Raw genomic sequence first — 19,565 nt, forward strand, 5'->3', positions numbered from 1 at the left:
TGTGGCCATCTGGGGGAGTGAACCAGCAGATGGAATCTCTCTCTCTCTCTCTCTCTCTCTCTCTCTCTCTCTGCCTTTAAAGTAAATAAATAAATCTTAAATAAAACTTCTACACTGAAAACTATAAATCACTGCTGAAGGCAATTTGCGATCTAAATTTTTTAAAGATTTATTTATTTACTTGAAAGTCAGAGAGAAGGAGAGGCAGAGAGAGAGAGAGAGAGAGAGAGAGAGAGAGAGAGAGAGAAATATGTCTTCCATTTGCTGGTTCACTCCTCAGATGGCTGCAATGGCCGGAACTGTGCCAATCGGAAGCCAGGAGCCAGGAGCTTCTTCCGAGTCTCCTACGCTGGTGCAGGGGCCCAAGGACTTGGGCCATCTTCCACTGCTTTCCCAGGCCATAGCAGAGAACTGGATTGGAAGTGGAACAGCCAGGACTTGAATGAGAACCCATATGGGATGCCGGCACTGCAGGTGGTGGTTTAATCCTCTACACCACAGCACCAGTCCCATTAATCTAAATAACTGTAGAAATATGTTATGTTCATGGATTACAAGACTCAATATTGTTAAGATGTCAATTCTCCCAAAACTGATCTATAGAATCAACTCAACTCCATATAAAATCCCAATAGCCTTTTTGACAAAATTAGAAAATGATTTTAAAATCTATGTGGAAATGAAATGACCTAGAAGAGCCAAAGTAGCTAAAAAAAAAAAGAAAAGAAAAAAAAGCAAATCTGGAAGACTTATACTACCTGATTTGAAGATTTACTATAAAAGCTACAGTAATAAAATAGTATGGGTGTGTGTAGAGGGCCACATATTAACTGTATTTTCTTATTTATTTTATTCTTTACACTCTGGCATCTTGGGCTTGGCTGATCCTGGAAAGATTGCCCCTCCAGGGCTAGCTAATCACTGGAGAAAGAAAAAGACTTATTTTATTTATTTGAAAGCCAGTGTGATAGAGAGAGGAAAAGAGTGAGAGAGAGGGAGAGGGCGAGGGAGAGAGAGCGAGCAAGAGCAAGCTTCCATTTTCCTTCCACTGGTTTACTGTCCAAATATCAGCAACAGCCAAGGTTGGGTCAGGCTGAAACCAGAAGCCAGGAACCCCATCCAGGTCTCCCATGTGGGAGTCAGTGGCCAAACACTGGAGCCATCCTTTGCTGCTTTCCCAGGCATATTAGCAGGGGGCTGGATTGGAAGTGGAGCAGCTGGGACGTGAACTGGCACTTCGATATGGGATGCTGGTGTCACAGGCTGCAGCTTAACACCCTGTACCATACCACCAGCCCCAGGCTAACCAATGTTAGACTTGCCCAGCCTGCTTACCCTGCTTAGTCCATTCCCTCCCACAAAGTCCATAATAAATGTTCTGGTCCGTGCTTAATGCTCATTCATTCTACCTCCTGCCTGACCCTTGTGCTTCCCACGTGGCTCCCCATGGTGCGGCACGACCCGTCCTCTTGGAAAATGTGTGTAAAAACTATCTTTTCAGTGGTAGCTGTCACCTGATCTGTTGGCTGCACCATACCGGAATAATAATAAAACCCACTTTTTAAAAATGGATTGAGAAATAGATTAATTGAATAGAGAAGAAGGCTCAGAAACAGGCTCATATGTATATATGATGACAAACTTACAATAGCTGAATTTAGGATTTTCCACCTTTATGACAGTGCAAAAGTGAAACACACTCAGCATATTAGGTGTATTATAAGCATCTTTGACTTAAGATATTTTCAACTTACAATGAGTTGATTGGGATACCCTAGTAAGTCAAGAAGCATCTGTATGAAGTCAATTGAGTTTGATAAACATGCCAAGGAAATTAAATGGAAAAACAGAGAAAATCTCTTCAACAAATGGTTCTGGGGCCGGCGCCGCGGCTCACTAGGCTAATCCTCCACCTTGTGGCGCCGGCACACCGGGTTCTAGTCCCGGTCGGGGCACCGATCCTGTCCCGGTTGCCCCTCTTCCAGGCCAGCTCTCTGCTGTGGCCAGGGAGTGCAGTGGAGGATGGCCCAAGTGCTTGGGCCCTGCACCCCATGGGAGACCAGAAGAAGCACCTGGCTCCTGCCATCGGATCAGCGCAGTGCGCCGGCCGCAGCACGCTACCGCGGCGGCCATTGGAGGGTGAACCTACGGCAAAAGGAAGACCTTTCTCTCTGTCTCTGTCTCACTGTCCACTCTGCCTGTTAAAAATAAAACAAACAAACAAACAAACAAACAAAAAAAACCACAAATGGTTCTGGGACAATTAATCAGTAGTAAAAAATTAACATCAACCCTTGCATTACAGACCAAAAAAAAAAAAAAAATGAATCATAGACCTCAATTGATAAAAACTCCTGGAAGAAAACATGAGAAAATGTTTATTATTTTGTGGTAGGCAAATATTTCTTCAGCAGATAATAAAAAGCAGTAACAATAAGAAAAGATAATAAATCAGATATTAGTAAAATTAAAATGCTTGCTCTTTGACAGGCACCAGTAAGAAAATGAAACTGCAAACCACAGATTGAAACAGAGTATTAACATATATCTGACAAAGGAGATGCATCTAAAGGAGCTATATTAAAACTCAACAATAAGACAGGAGCTGGTATTATGGCGCAGCTGGTTAAGCTACCACCTGCAACAGTGGCATCATACATCGTAGTGCTTCTTACCCAGCTCCATGATAATATTCCTGGGAAGGCAGGAGAAGATGGCTCAGGTACCTGGGCCCCTGCCACCCATGTAGTGGTCATGGGTGGAGTTCCTGGCTCCTGGTTTCAACCTGGCCCAGCCCTGACTGTTGTAGGCATTTGGGAAATGAACCAGTGGATGGAAGATGTCTGCCTGTCCATATGCCTGTCTCTCTCCAATATGTTAATTTACACTTGATCTTAGCCAAAGGCCGGGAAGCAATCCAATACATTAATTTAAAAAAGACAATCCAATTAAAGCGGGAAAGATATCTGAATAGACATTTCATTTTAAAAATGTACAAACACATGCAAAGATGCTTAGCATCATAACTCTCATCAGAGTGAGGTACTATTAAATATCCACTCTAATAGTAAAAATAAAAGAGACTGATGGTAGCAAGTACTGGGCGAGGATATGGAGCAACAGACATTCTCATGTATTACTGTTGGGAGTGTAAAATGAAATAGCTATTCTTTTCAGTTATCTGAAAGTTCTATGACCTTGCTCTAGATGGAGCAGAGGAAGGCCTCAAACTGTTTCAAAACTGCTCTGGCAAGCATTGTTGGAATGCACAGGGTTACAGCAGACCCAAGCATGCTGGAGGCTTGCTATGATACAGTCAATTTGGAAGACAGTTTGGCAATTCCTTATAGAGGCTAAGCATTTACTTATATGACCTAGCAATTCCAATTCTAGATATTTACCAAGAGAAATGTAAACATATGTTCACACAAAGATATACCAGAGTGTTCACTGCAGTTTAAATCATTATAATGAAATATTAACCACCTATCCATTGACAGGTGTATAGTTTAACAAATTAACGATATATTCAAACCATGGAATACTATACAGAATTTAAAATGAACAAACAAGTGATATAGTGATTAATATGAATGAATTACAAAATCATTATACTGAGAAAATGAAGTCAGATCCAGAAGTATATAGAGAGTATGATTCTGTTCACATGAAGCCCTAATGAAGGCAAATCTAATTTCTGGTAAAAATAAAGCATGTAAATGGGGCCAGGTATTGAACCTAGAAAATGCCAGTCTTGCCCACATCCCATATTGTAGTACCTGAGTTTAATATTCAGCTCCAGTTTCCTGACAATGCAAACCCTGTGAAGCAGCAGGTGATGGCTCAAGTAGTTGTGTCCCTGCCACTCATGTGAGAGACCTGGATCAAGTTCTGGGCTCCTGATTCTGGCCCTGGCCCAGCCCTAACCATTGCATATATTTGGGGAGTGAACTACTGGATGGGAGCTCTATTTATCTGCCTGTGTGTCTCCTTGCCTCTCAAATAAATAAATAAGCAAATAAATAAAGCATGTCATTGGTTGTCTGGGGCCAAAGTGGTGGTGGATATTGATTGTAAGGGGCGTGAGGGAGCATTTGTGTCATAGAATGATATATATTATGATTGAGGTGGTGTTAACACTGGCATATACCTTAATCAAAACTTACCAAACTGTGTAATTAAGGTGGATATGTTTTATTCTATAAAATTTTCTTTAATAAAATTGATTGTAAAAGAAAAAAATTCCAAGTGACAACAGGGAAGTTGGTAATAATAAGATGAAACCATTGTTGCCGGATCCAGATGCACGTAGATCCAGGAACAAATGAAGGGGGAGGACTCGTGGCTGCCTGTCTGAGATTCTGGGATAAGAGACTTACAAGAAAGTCGTTCTCATTCTTATATATGTCTCATATTTTCGCATGCCTCATATGCACAGATTTCTATAACAAACTTTATATCCTTAACATTCTTGAAGACTGCAACAACTCAAAACAAGATGATCTTCTCAGGACATCTACCCAGCAAAGAACTCCTGCCTCAGGTCGACAAGACCAATGAACATTGTATCTAAGTAGCTTATGTAAAATTTCCCCCCATTTTGCCTTCAAATTCTTCCCTTTCCTTCAACATCCTTGGATACACCATGGTTTACTACACCATGCTTATTACCACTGGCATATTCTTCTACTCCTGAACAAATATCATTGTTCAGAGAGAATATTTCTCCCCCTTTGATTATTATTTACATTGTCAAAGGTGACTGAAATGTCAGAAGGTGGAGGAGAGGCACGGGGCAATGGGAGGGCAGAGAGGAGTGAAAAATTTGTAGGTTAATATGAAGAAAATAGGAAGTAAGGCTGGTTGTAGATGATGGTTCATTGGTATTTTACAGTGAGGAGAGCAGGAATGAGGCAACCAAAAGATTTTCCAGAAAGGCAATTATTAAAACTTGAATGACTATGATATGAATTAAGACTCAAGGGGTGTGGTTTAAGTAATCAAGCACAAAAATGTGATAGAAGGGGAGAATATCCAAGAAAGCAAGACCCACAGTGAAAAAGTTGACATATGATCCAGAGGATGGGAACTGGGGCAATTTTCCTGGAGAAAAGCCAAACAGTTTTTAACTGTAAGGTAGAGAAAGAAAAATTTGGTATCTGAGAGGCCAATGCTATTTATCCTCAAGCAATTTCCAAAGTTTAGAACCTTTAAAAAGAGTAGCAATAGCCTTTTTCAGGAAAAAAGAATACTTCCATGTCTCCCCTTCTTGCTGGTTCACAATTACTCACCTGAACATCTCTGATGCGAGGCTTCTTCCTCCAACATCCATGGCTCCTGTCCTTGCTCCAACTTAAAGATGACCTCTGGTTTGGGGACTTCAAATCCTGTCAACAGGACACGATAGAGATTTGGGCCCGGCTAATTGCTTTGCACTTGCTCCTCAGAAAAGTAACCACCTTTCATTAGGAACACAGTAGTCTAGTCATCACAGAAGCAAGAAAGGACTGAAGAATCTCAGAGAAATCCAGAGTAACCATCACACACTGTAGATGTCCCAAAATGCTTGGCAGCTGAGAATGGAAATGTCCTCTCTGAGGCTCTGTATTAGTTTCTTAGGGTCACCATAACAAAGTACCAAAATACGGGTGGCTTCCAATAACGGGAATTTATTCTCTCACATTTCTAGAGTCTCGAAATCCAAATTCAACATATCAGCAGGGTCATGGTGTTTCTACCAGATCGAGAAGAGACTTGGAATAGCTATATTCAGCAACTGGCAGAATCCCCACACGGGTTCCCTCATCTGTGAAGTGAGGACTGTTACAGTGGGAAAGGCCAAGTAGAAGCCACTAGAACCACATCTACCTAGGAAAATAGTGAACTAAAAAGCAATACCCCATTCCTGAAGGGATTGTGGAGTTTAGTGTTACTATCAGGAACTCGAAGGAGGCAGGGATGGTGATTCCCACCAAATCCCCATTCAGCTTGCCTATTTGGTCTGTGCAGACGACAGATGGATCCTGGAGAATGATAACGGATTATTTCAAGCTTCACCAGGGGATGACTGCAGTTGTAGCTGATCTTCTGGATGTCGTTTCATTGCCTGAGTAAATTAACATTTTCCCTGGTACTCAGTACGCAGCTACCGATCAGGATAATGCCTTTTTTGTGATATCTTAGTAAGGACCATCATAAGCATTTTCTTGCAGCTAGCAAAGCCAGCAGTACACTATCCCTGTCCTACCTCAGGGGTATAGCAACTGTCCAGTCCTATGTCATAACTTGGTCTACAGTGACTCTGATTGCAATTCCCTTCCATGGGACATCATATCACATTGGCCTATTATATCAATTATATGATGCTGAGTAGACCTAGTGAGCACCAAGTAGAAACTACACTTACAGGTAAAACATCCATATCTCAGAGTGGGAAACTAATCTGACAAAATTTAAGGACCTTCTATCTTATGGAAATTGTTGAGGGGTCCAGTGGTGGACACATGTGGAGATATCCCCTCTAAGGTAGAGAATAAGTTTTTGCATCTGGCCCCTCCTAGAAGCAAAAAAAAAAAAAGTACAATAAGGTATAATACCTACTAAATCTCTTTGGATCTGAAAGGCAACACATTCCTCATTTGGATCTGCTAATCTGGCCCATTTACTAAGTGATCCAGACAGTGCTTAGTTTTGTGTGGGCCCTACAAGAGAAGGATCTACAACAGGTATAGGCTGCCATGCAAGATGCTCTGTTGCTTTGGCCATAGGACCCAGCAGATCCAGTGGTGCTTGAAGTGACAATAGTAGACAGAGATAGTGCTTGGAGCCTTTGGCAGGCCCCATAGGTGAATCACAACACAGATCCTTAGGATTTTGGAGCAAAGTCCTGCTATCCTCTGTAGATAATTATTTGTCTATTGAGAAATATTTTCTGGTTTCCTATTGGGCCTGCATTTATTCACTCACTAAATGTAAGAATTAGTGGAGAAGAAACTTAACAAGGGTTCCCTTAGTAATAGCAAAAGAACATGGAAGAATCCAGGGCTGAATCCCTGCCCCAGAGTTGGGTGCTGGGAATATGGCATATAGAAGACGCATTCCTTTGTGCTGCTCATAGGGGAGCCAAGTCCTTCTATTTGAGGCTTAACTTGTGGATGGTGTAGGGCAGTAGAAGTCCCTTGAGCACTGCACCTGGGTATTACTGGAGTGATATTGCTTGAGAATGTAGTCTAAAGTGGGTGATAAATGTTATCTAAGGCCAAATACTGGTGAAAAACTAAAATTCAATAAGTACTTTAATGGAAAGTTGAAGAGAATTTTGAACATGTGAAATTATTAAGGGTTATGACCTCAAATCAGACATGGCAATCCCACACCCTCGGTCCTGGGTGGTGGCTCTACTCATTTAGCCCTGGAAACAAGGAGGCGGCCCTAGCCTCTGAAATTGAAACAGTGGATCCTCCAAATTCTCTGGCCTAGGACCTGGCGGACTGTGGTGGCAGCTGCAGGCCCCTGGTCTCTGAACCACCCTTGAAGTGATTCTTCTGTTTTCTTAAAAGACAACACATGTTCACAGCCAAATGGCTTCTCTATCCCTTTCATGCTTGTAGAATCCCGGAAGTCCAAAAGTCTCCCTTCATTGTCTCCCTTTTCTGTCCCATTGAGCCTCTGCTGACAGAATTTCCACTGAGATAGTTGATAGATCCAGAAGTCGCATATCTAATCGCTTTAGCAACTGACTATCCAATTCTGGTTTTCTTTCCGGAAGACATTTTCTCAATATTTTCATCATGAATAGGGTGGAAATGTCCCAAATCTTCTGGGACTTTTTTTTTCCCTAATAATTTCTTCTTCAATTTATCGCTCTTTCTCTCTCTTTTTTCCCCCACATTTCACATTTACTATAAGCAGCAAGAAGAAACCAGACTGCACTTTCAATACTTTGGTCAGCAATCTCCTCAGCTAAATATTCAAGTTGATTACTTACAAGTTCTATTTTTCACCCAACAGAACACAATTCAGCCAAGTTACCTGACACTTAACACCAAGGATTGTCTTTCATCTACTTTGCAATAACACTTCCATCTGAGACTCCATCAAAAGTAACTTTAACATTCACGTTTCTGCCAAGAGTTTCTTTAAGGCAATCTAGGCTTTTCCCGTCAAGTACCTAAAAACATTTCCAGTCTCTATTCATTACCCAATGAAACATCATTTTTACATTTTTCAGTATTTATCACAGCAACATCCCATTTCGAAGTATGAAAATCCTTATTAGTTTCTCAGGGCTACTGTGACAAAGTGCCACAGACAGGAGGGTTCCAAACAACAGAAACATACTGTCTCACAGTTCTGCAGACCAGAAGCCCAAAACGAAGGTGTCATCAGCCACACCCTCTTCGAAAGTGTTAAAGAAGGAATGGGTTCCTTTACTTCTCTACTAGCTGCTGGTGGCCTCAGGTGTTTCTTGGCTTCCAGATGTATTGTTCCAGTCACTTGCCATCTTCTCCCTGTGTGTTTTCACACTGCTTTCCCTGGGTGTCTCTGGGTCCAGATTTCCCCTTTTTATAAATACCCCAGTTATATTGATTTAAAGCCTGCCCTGATGAGCTCATTTTAGGTTTATTACTTCTATAAAGACTCTCTCTAAACAATGTCACATTCTGAGTTTCTAGGGGGATACGACTTCAACATATTTTATTTGAAGGGCACAGCTGAACCCACAACAGGCTCCTCACAGCTTTGTGCGGTGGCTGTGCTTACCCACTGAGAGCAAGTGGCTGTAGTTCTCCAGCATTACATCTTGGTACAGGCTTCTTTGAGTGAAGTCCAGTTGCTGCCACTCCTCCTTACTGAAGTCCACGGTAACATCCTCAAATGACACTGATACCTGTTAACAATACAATTCTGTTCAAGACAACATGATTGACACTGGAGGATGGAAGAAGATAGAGAAGAGTTTTTCATCATACTATACCATACAGTATGTCTGTTAAATATCTAATTAAATATAACATATGTAAAACATTGTATAGAATATAAGCATCTAGTCATAGATTTGTTTTTAAAAAGATTTATTTATTTATTTGAATGACAGAGTTACAGAGACAGAAGGAGAAGGGGAGAGGAAGAGAGAGAGAGCGAGAGCGAGAGAGAGAGAGAGAGAGAGAGAACTTTCATCCACTGGTTCAATCCCCAAATATTTGCAACAGCTGGGGCTGGGCCAGGCTGAAGCCAGCAGCCAGGAACTCCACCCAGGTCTCCAATGTGGGTAATAGGAACCCAAGTACTTGGGTCATTATCTGCTCCCTCAAAGGTGCATTAACAGGTAACTGGATTGCAATTGTAGGTGAGATTAGATCCCAGGCACTCCACTATGGGATGCAAGTATCCCAAGTAATGGCTTAATTTACTGTACAACACCCACCTCCACAGTTGTAAAATTCTTTTGTTCATCATATTTAGATTAGTTTGCCTTCCATTTTTAAAAAAATAATAATTTTGGTCAGTATTTGAATTTGATTCTATTTCATTGCTCATTTTTATGGAAAATTTCATTCTATAACATTTATAAGTAAGCATGCATATCCTTCTCATTATCTTTTAACTTCACAGAGCTTCTTCTACTGTTGCTTTCATTTACTCTTCAAAAATGTGCCCATTTTCTTTTTAAAAGATGTATTTATTTATTTGTTTATTTGAAAATCAGAATGACAAATACAGGGAGAGACAGAGAGATATGCTTCATTTACTGATTCACTCTCTAAATGCCTGTCACAGCTAGGGGCAAGGCTGACTCCAGGAACAAGGAACTACATCCAGGTCTCCCATGGGTTATCCTGGACTCAAACCAGGTACTCCAATATGGGATGTAGGCATCCCCAGTAGCTGCTTAACCTGCTGTGCCACAATGCCTGCCCCAGCCATTTTCTTTTGATACCTCTTTATTAATCATTTATTATTTGATTTGATGGTGGTCAGCAATTACACTATCTGGTTTCAACATATGATGATACTTTAAAATTTTATGGAGGGGCTGGCACTGTGGTGTAGCGGGTAAAGCTGCCACCTACAGTGCTGGCACCCATATAGGTGCAGTTCAAGTCCCAGCTGCTCCACTTCTGATCCAGCTCCCTGCTAATGCACCTGGGAAAGCAGTGGAGGATAGTGAAAGTGCTTGGGTCCTTGCATCCACGTGGGTCAATCTTCTGCTGTTTTCCCAGGTGCACCAGCAGTGAGCTGAATCAGAAGTAGAGCAGCCAGGAGTTGAACTAGGATGCCCACTCTTACTGTTCATATTCAATACAGTACTGGAAGTTTTAGCCAGCACTGAGCAAGAGAAAGAAATAATAAAAAAAAACATACAGATAAGGAGGGAGGAAGCCAGCTTTTCCTTGTTTGCAGATGATATTATTCTATATATAGAGAAAACAAAAGTCTCCACTAAGAGACTAATGAACTCAGTAAAGTTGCAGCATACAAATCCAACACAAAAAATCAGTACCATTTTTATACACCAATAATGAACTTGCTGAGAAAGAACTTCTAAGAGACATCCCATTTATAGTAGGTACAAAAAATTAAATATCTTGGAAAAATTTTAACCAAAAAATGCAAAAATATCCCTATAATGAAAACTATAAAATGCTAATCAAAGAAACTGAAGACATCACACACACAAAATGCAAATGGTTTCCATGTTTGTGGATTGGAAGAGCTAATGTTATTAAAATATGCATATTACCCAAAGTGATTTACAGGCTCAACACAATCCCCATTAAAATACCAATGGCATTTTTCACAGAACTAGAAAAAATCCCAAAGTTCATATGGAAGAACAAAAGTCCTGAAATAGCCAAAACAATAAAGAACAAAAAGACTAAACTGGAAGCATCAGAATGATAAAGTCAATACAGAACAATTATAACCATGCAGCATGATACTGGCATAAAACAGACACACAGACTCATGGAACTGAATAGAGCTCCCTAAATGAAACTACACATCTACAGATAATTGATTTCTCTACAAAGGCTCCAAAAATTATACAACAAAGGACAGTCTCAAGAAATAGTAATGGGAAAACAGGATGTCCACATGCAGAAGATTGAAACTTGTCCTTACTCACATCCTATACAAAAATCAACTCAAAATGGATCAAAGGTCCAAATATAAGACATTAAATTATGAAACTACTAGAAGAAATAATAGGGGAAACATTTCAAGACACTGGCAAAGGCAACAAATTTTGGAGAACACCAAAGCACAGGCAACAAAAGCAAAAATAGACAAATGGGATTACAACAAACTAAGAAGGTTCTGCACTACAAAGAAAACAATCAACACAGTGAACAGATAACTAGTAGAATGGGAGACAATATCTACAAACTATTCAATTGGCAAATGATTAGCATTGAGACTATAGAAGGAACTAAAAAAACCTCAACATCAACAACAAAAACAATAACCTATTTAAGAAATTGGTAGAGGGTCTGAAGGGACATTTTTCAAAAGAAGAAATACAAATGGCCAACAAACACATGAAAAATTTCTCAACATCACTAGCTATAGAGACATGCAAATCAAAACCACAATGAGATATTATCTCATGCAGTTAGAAGGGCTGTTATCAAAAAGACAAAAAAATAGCAAATGGTGGGCCGGAGCTGCGGCGTAGTGGGTAGGGCCACTGCCTGCAGTGCCAGTGTCCCATATGGGTGCCAGTTAGTGACCTGGCTGTTCCACTTATGATCCAGCTCTCTGCTGTGGCCTAGGAGAGCAATGGAAAATGGCCCAGGTCCTTGGGCCCCTCCACCTGTGTAGGCTTCTGGCTCCTGGCTTCAGATTGGCACAGCTTCGACTCTTGAGGCCATTTGGGGAGTGAGCCAGTGGATGGAAGAGCTCTCTCTCTCTCTCTGTCTCTGTCTCTCTCTCTCTGCCTCTGCCTCTCTGTAGCTCTGATTTTCAGATAGATAAACGAGTCTTTAAAAAATAGCAAATGATGTTGAGGCCGTAGAATAGAGAACTCTTATACATCATTGCTGAAAAATGCAAATTAGCACAGCTATTATGGAAAACACTATAGAGGTTCCTCAAAAAACTAAAAGCAGATCTACCATATGACCCTGCCATCCTACTTATGGGCATGTATCTGAAAGAAATTAAGTCAGTATATGAAAGAGATACCTGCACCCCCATGTTCACTGCAGCACTATTCACAACAGCTAAGATAGAGAATCAACCTAGGTGCCTATGAATGGATGAATAGACAAAGAAATGCATCATAAATACACAATGAATATTACTCAACCATAAAAAGAATGCAATGATGACATCTGAAGCAAAATGAATGGAACTGGAGGCCATTATGTTAAGTGAAATAAGCCAGATACAGAAAGACACATACCATATGTTCTTTTTCATATATGGAAGTTTCTTTTATAAAAAGTTGTTCTGAATATAGAATAAGAATTAATAGAGGCCAGGAAGGATGGGGGACAGGGAATAGAGGGAGGTTGGAGAACCAGTACCAAAACACACTTGGATAAAAGAAATAAGTTCTAGCATTCCACAACACACTGTGGTAACTATAGTTCATGATAATATATCACATGTTGTATAAGAAGAGTTGCTTGGCTCCAAGTGCATAAAAGACAAGGAAATGGAAATGCTAGTTGTCTGATTTGATCAGTTAAAGCTGTATACATGTGTTGAAATATTGTACTATTCCAAATAAATGTACAAGTAGTACATGGGTTTAGATTCCAGAATATTTTTGGATTTTGGATTTTTGGAGTAAGGCTACTCAGCCTGTATTACACATTTATTCCTATGCCCACTTAAGATCTACAGAAGGTTGCACAGAACTTGGATGTGGGCTTTCTGTTTACAGCCCTACAAACAGGGATGTGCACTGGCACAAGCAGGGAATTCTGCAACAAAAAGGCTTTATTTGCTTGATGGAGCAAACATGTCAGAGCCCAGAAGGCGATTCATCTCAACAGAGGGTATTGTGGTCAGAATACTATGATTATCTGCTGACCTTTACATCCATGGAAGAATTAAGGGCTTTAGGGACCCACTGAAATGGGTTGCCAAAGGCCAATTTGAACCTTTTCTGCTTTAGTCATCTGGGAAAAGTTTCAGCAGCGTGTCCAGAAGATGACTGGGCTCCTTTGTTGATAACTCTCAGCAACTTGTTGAGGTGTTCTCAAAATTTATTAGCACAGATCCAGGGAACAGATCAAAATCACGCTCTGGTCCTATCCACTTTTGTATCAGCCAAGCACAGACTATTACTCAAACCTAAGCAGGTGCAACTCAGTTTGGGGACAAACAAGAGAAAGGCAAAGAAGAAAAGAAGCAATTAAAAACTGCTGTGTCCACTGCTCAGTTGGAACTATTTTTCTAGCCTGGACAATCTATGATGGGAATCAAGAGCAATGGAAACACTGCATATGTACTACCTTAAGAAGCCAGAACATCGATATATATATATATATATATATATATATATATATATATATATATATATATATTGATTATTGTAAAAAGAGACTCCAGAGGACTCAGAGATTGTAGGAAGTAGGGAATTAGTGAAGGCTAGGATAATACCCTGAGCTAGGGAATAACTGGCAATTGTCTCAGAATCAGCAGACTGGAGGGCTTGAAGAAGTGGAAATGAATGAACTACAGTGTCAATAATTTTCCCACAGACTATCACACGCTTGCCTTTTCTGGTAGATAACTGAGGTATTCTACAATTTCCTCCTAAGCATCTCATTTGTCACCTGGTTTTAGGTCAACACAGGATGTTTACATTTCAGGCTGGTCTTCTATTTCTTTCTTTCCCTCCACAGTTCCCATACAAATAGGTCTTCTGATGAAGAACTTGCTTTCTCACTTTCTCCTGGTTCTCTTGTAAACCTATCGGATAAAGACCTGCTGGCAAATCTGCGGTGCAGTATAAAGGCTACCATACTCTGTGTTCTGGATGGAGTGCAGTGCTAGAAATGTATACCAAACTGGGCCGGCGCCGTGGCTTAACAGGCTAATCCTCCACCTTGCGGCGCCGGCACACCGGGTTCTAGTCCCGGTTGGGGCGCCGGATTCTATCCCGGTTGCCCTTCTTCCAGGCCAGCTCTCTGCTATGGCCCGGGAAGGCAGTGGAGGATGGCCCAAGTGCTCGGGCCCTGCACCCGCATGAGAGACCAGTAGAAGCACCTGGCTCCTGGCTTCGGATCAGCGAGATGCGCCGGCCGCAGCGGCCATTGGAGGGTGAACCAACTGCAAAAAGGAAGACCTTTCTCTCTGTCTCTCTCACTATCCACTCTGCCTGTCAAAAAAAAAAGGCCTCTCTCTCTCTTTCTCTCTCACTCTCTGCCTCTGTCTCTCTATAACTCTGCCTTTCAAATAAATAAATAAATCTTAAAAAAAAAAAAGAAATGTATACCAAACTGAAACAAACCAATGTGTTACTTTGTCACCCCAGAGAATAATAACACTGGTTTAACTCAAGTTGCAGAGTTCATAAAAATGTTTACCAGAAAGCTATGGCCAAAGGCAGGGTTGGGGGCCAAACCTTCATTTGTTGAGAGCTCAACTGGAAAGAATAAAACTAATCATAAAAGATCCAGCAAAACCAGGTACTTTGTAATATTTCCATTCTTCTGGTAGAGGAAGGCATCCTTGACAAAGATGGGCAGCAACTATATAGAATTGTACAAGATCCTACAGAAGTAAATAACTTTGTTGTTCCATTAACTCCTGTAGTTCCTAACTCTGGAACTATTCTGACTTTGGTACCATACTCTATCAAGTTTTGTCTGTAGTTTCTCTATGTTCTGCGTTTTTCTTTCCTGTTCCTAAATTCTTGTTTGATTTTACTTACAAAGTCAAATGATCTCTCAAGGATTTCAAGACCCTCCTACTATTTTTCTCTAGCCACTCACAGGAAAATGTACATAAATTTGTCCTGTTGGAGGGACTTATTCAATATGCAGATTACTTGCTGGTGGCCTTCAAATCTAAACAGCAACGTTAAGACTGATACTTTGGCTTTGTTATAATTCCTTGCTTCACTGGGGCACAGGCCTCACTAAACAAACTCTAATATTGCCAAACTGAAGTAAGTTCTTTATGCAATCTGCTGTCACGTGAAGGTTGCAGTCTTACAGAAGAAAGAGTCTACTACAATAAAGCAACCTCAGACAATTAGAGGGACTCAAAGGATACTGCAGAACATTGGATTACAATCTTTGCAAAGGGCATAAAACCTCTGCTGGAAGAACTGCAGATAATTTTCCAGATTCTCTGATTTGTTCTCTAGAATATGAAGAGGCCTTTTTATTATTGACATTGGCTGTAGTCTTTCCATCAACTTTGGGAATTCTATTTATTTATTTATTTTTTGACAAGCAGAGTTAGACAGTGAGAGAGAGAGAGAGAGAGAGAAGTCTTCCTTCCGTTGGTTCACCCTCCAAATGGCCACTATGGCCGGCATGCTGTGCCAATCCGAAGCCAGGAGCCAGGTACTTCCTCCTGGTCTCCCATGTGGGTGCAGGGCCCAAGCACTTGGGCCATCCTCCACTACCTTCCCGGCCCACAGCAGAGAGCTGGACTGGAAGAGGAGCAACCGGGACAGAATCTGGCACCCCAACTGGGACTAGAACCTGGGGTGCCAGTGCCGTAGGCGGAGGATTAGTCTAGTGAGCCGCGGCGCCAGCCCAACTTTGGGAATTCTAAAAACCTTTACCTGGGTTGGGCACTGTAGCACAGCAGTTATGATGTAGCCTGGGATGCCCACATCCCATATCCGAATGCCTGGACTCAAGACCCTCTCCACTTCCAATCCAGCTTCCTGCTAATGTGCACCCTGGGAAGTAGCAGGTGGTAGCACAAGTAGTTGGGTCCCTGTCACCACATGAGGGACTCAGTTGGAGTTCCTAGCTCCTGGCTTCGGCCTTGCTCAGCCTCAGTTGTTGCAGGAATTTGGGGAATGAATTAGCAGGTGGAAGAGTTCTCTGTCTCTCTGTCTCTGTCTCTGTCTCTGTCTCTATCTTGGTTACTCTGCCTTTCAAATAAATAAAACTTAAAGAACAGCCTTTTGGGGCCAGTGCTGTGGCACAGTGGTAAAGCTGCCATCTGCAGTGCTGGCATCCCATATGGGCACTGGTTTAAGTCCTGGCTGCTCCACTTCCCATCCAGCTCTCTGCTATGGCCTGGGAAAGCAGTAGAAGAGGGCCCAAGTCCTTGGCCCCTGCACCCATGTGGGAGACCCAGAAGAATCTCCTGGCTCCTGGCTTCAGATCAGCTCATCTCCAGCTATTGCAGCCATCTGGGCAGTGAATCAGTGGATGGAAGACCTCTCTCTCTCTCTCTCTCTCTCTCTGCTTCTGCCTCTCTAACTTTCAAATAGATACATAATCTTAAATCAAACAAAAAGCTTTCCACATGTTTTATCACAAAAATAAAGGCACAGCTGGTGGAATTTTAATTCAAAAGGCAGAGTTAGAAAGTTCTGGATACCTTGGTATTGGGTATGTGTGGATGCTTCTGAGCAGTGGTAGCAACTGGCACATTTAGTGCAAACGTTCAAACCTCTACCTTGGGTCAGTTAACTCTTTTGCATGTCCTTATTCTGTGAACACTCTCTTACAAATGCATAAGACCCAGCATTTATTGTTACAACATTTGACTATGAACAAGCATTATTATTGAATCCTAAACCTTGTGCTCAGTAAGAACAATCAGCTAAACGCTGCTACTCTTTTACGAGATCCTGGCCAAACAGATGATAATGAGTTTCCAGTGTAATAGAAAAAGATCACTATGATTTGAATATTGATTTTTAACTGACTCATAAAAATTGTACGTATTTATGGAGTATCCTATGATGTTTCAGTCATGTGAATGCATTGAGTAATGTCCAGGGTAAACATATCTGCTTCTCACCTGGAAGCCTCACGTGCACCACCCCAGTCTTTCCCCTATCTGCTATTCCTCCTCATTCTGCAGATTCCCTCTTCTCCTCTTTCAGTCTGTACTCATCCCCTTTACATTTCCTGGCTCCATTAAACTCTCTTGCTCCCCAACCCCCTTCCTAACCCGTATGATTGACTGGTTTTTATCCACCTGCAACAGTAGGGCAACAGCCTGAGCACCCATCTGAAAGGTATATTTTAGGCCTGGGTCTTACTAAGATTTCCATGCCATTGTTAAAAACTTCCCAGACCCCTGGTAAGAAAAGAGAAGAATTTAGTTATCAATTCATATTGGCCCTTGGGTTACATTCTCCTGGCTCCCTGATTTACATAAATTTGTGCAACTGCTTGTAGGCCCCTGAGATGGACACTTTCTAGAAATCAGAACACCCTGAGGCTTACATGCGAATGCAAACCATAAGGGAGAGGCTTTTAAAATCCATTCCCAGGGTCTTCTTCCTCAAAGATACATCAGGCAGAGATACAAGATTGCAGACAACAAAGAGATGACTATCTCCAACTAGACAGAGATAAGGAAATGTCTGGAAGCACTACCCTGGTCTTGCTCTCACTGATCAAGCCACAGAGACTGTTAACAGCTTAAAATCAGAAATTAAAGACATAATTTGGAGCCGGTCTGTGGCGTAGTGGGTGAGGCTGCTGCCTGCAGTGCCGGGCGCCAGTTCAAGTCCCGGCTGTTCCATTTTTGATCCAGCTCTCTGGCCCTAAAACACAAAAGAGAACAAAAATCCAAAAACCCATCTCCCGAATTACCTTCCTTGGCGAGCCCTTCCTGCTGTGTCTACAACTGACTCAAAATGGGCAGCAGAGAGAATCTTTCCCAGCCAAAGACGTGCCGCCACCTTCCTAGCAGACCCAACAGTCACATGTTCCACCCGTAGCACTGCACTTTCCCAACATCTTCCCTTGGAGTCCACAAATCACACCTGTGATGGAACTTGAGCATCCACCACATGGCTCATCTTTATGTTAAATCTCTTTCTGTCTCACTAGGACCTCTCAGGACCAGCTTGGCATTCTCTTCTGCTTAGCCCCACTAACCCAGTAAGTCCACTGGCAAGAGAACAGTTCTGTTACATGAGCTCTGAGGGGTCTTCAAAAAGTTCATGGGAAATGTGAATTATTAAAAAAAAGAGAGAGAGAGAGAGAGAAATCTATGCATGGATTTCAAACTTTTTTTTCACCAAAATAAACTTGACTTTGAAGTCTATCTTTCCACATTCAGATTGACATACCCTCATTTAAGCTGTTTCAGTCTGCATTTGTGTTTACAAATCTGTAAGTAATATATTCCTATAACTGAGGGTGGAAATGAATGTTCCTATAATTCCACCCCCAGATAAATTAACTTCCAATAATTTCAATACACTATAAAAGGTATTCTCATACAAACCAATTCAAATGTTCTGATAATTCAAGTTCACATGATGTAAGTAAATCTCCAGGAAATGAGATTAGTTTTTATATTATTGGCTAATAAAAAGGGTCATGTCTTCAACATTATAAGGGTCAAATATAATATATGCAGCTTCGTTTCTTTGGATTGGAACCAGGTCTTTTAAAATTTTTTCACCTTTTTTTAAAAATGATTATCTATTTATTCAATTACCTGAGAGGCAGAGAAACATAGACGTATATAGAGAAAGTTCCCTCCTGCTGGTTCACTCCCCAGATACCTGCAACAGCTGTGACTGGACAGGGCTGACTGACAACTGGGAACTCCATCTGGGTCTTCCATGTGGGTAGCAGGAACCCAATCTCTTGAGCCATCACTGCTGGCTCTGCGGGTCTGTATTAGCAGGGAGCTGGAGCTGTGTACTGAACTCAGGAACTCTGATACAGGACTCAGGCATCTTAACTGCTAGGCTAGACACCCCCTGCCTTGCAACCAGATTTGATTTTTAATGAAATAGAGTAGTAGGTGAGGAGAAGACAAAATATCCCAGTATATTATTTCTAGAGTATCACTTCTTACAGTTTTGTTTCTCGTGTGTGTGTGTATGTGCACCCGTGTGTGTGCACCTGTGTAAATGCACAGTGGGAAGATAGCCATATATGCCTAAAACCATGTAAAATGTACTCTTCACTGTGCATCAAAGTCAAAAAACGCTTGAAAAGTTCGATGAGGGGCTGGTGCTGTGGCGTAGCGGGTGAGGCCGCTGCCTGAAATGCCAGCATCCCATTTGGGAACTGGTTCAAGTCCTGGCTGCTCCTCTTCCAGTCCAGCTCTCCGCTGTGGCCTGGGAAAGCAGTGGAAGATGGCCCAAGTGCTTGGGCCCTGCACCCATGTGGGAGACCCAGAAGAAGCTCCTGGCTCCTGGCTTCAGATTGGCGCAGCTCCGGTCATTGCGGCCAATTGGGGAATGAACCAGCAGATGGAAGACCTCTCTCTCTCTCTCTCTCTCTCTCTCTCTCTCTCTGTGTGTGTGTGTGTGTGTAACTCTGCCTTTCAAATAAATAAATAGATCTTTAAAAAAAAAAACTTTGAGGAACCTTTTCTACAATGTGTTCGAAAGTCAACTCTGTTTGCTAATTTGCCTTCAGCGGCAAGCAAAGCAACAG

The 19,565-nt window shown here is 41.7% G+C and overlaps 1 protein-coding gene and 1 non-coding gene across 3 annotated transcripts in view; both read right to left on the reverse strand.

Annotated features, from left to right (window-relative positions):
• Nucleotides 1-19,565, reverse strand: part of ZNF81 (zinc finger protein 81) — a 70,898-nt gene that overhangs the window by 19,970 nt on the left and 31,363 nt on the right. For both annotated transcript variants that reach the window (XM_062183658.1, XM_062183657.1), the window contains exons 3-4: nt 8,764-8,890; nt 5,292-5,387 (exon numbers count right to left, since the gene is read on the reverse strand). In XM_062183658.1, coding sequence (XP_062039642.1) covers nt 5,292-5,387; nt 8,764-8,890 — 223 coding nt within the window. The remainder of the gene's footprint in view (nt 1-5,291; nt 5,388-8,763; nt 8,891-19,565) is intronic.
• LOC133753906 (small nucleolar RNA SNORA9) lies at nt 3,176-3,308 on the reverse strand. The gene has a single exon (XR_009865139.1). It is a non-coding gene; the product is annotated as a small nucleolar RNA SNORA9 (small nucleolar RNA).

This window comes from Lepus europaeus, chromosome X (assembly GCF_033115175.1).
Source record: "Lepus europaeus isolate LE1 chromosome X, mLepTim1.pri, whole genome shotgun sequence".
In the NCBI taxonomy this organism is placed as follows: Eukaryota; Metazoa; Chordata; class Mammalia; order Lagomorpha; family Leporidae; genus Lepus; species Lepus europaeus.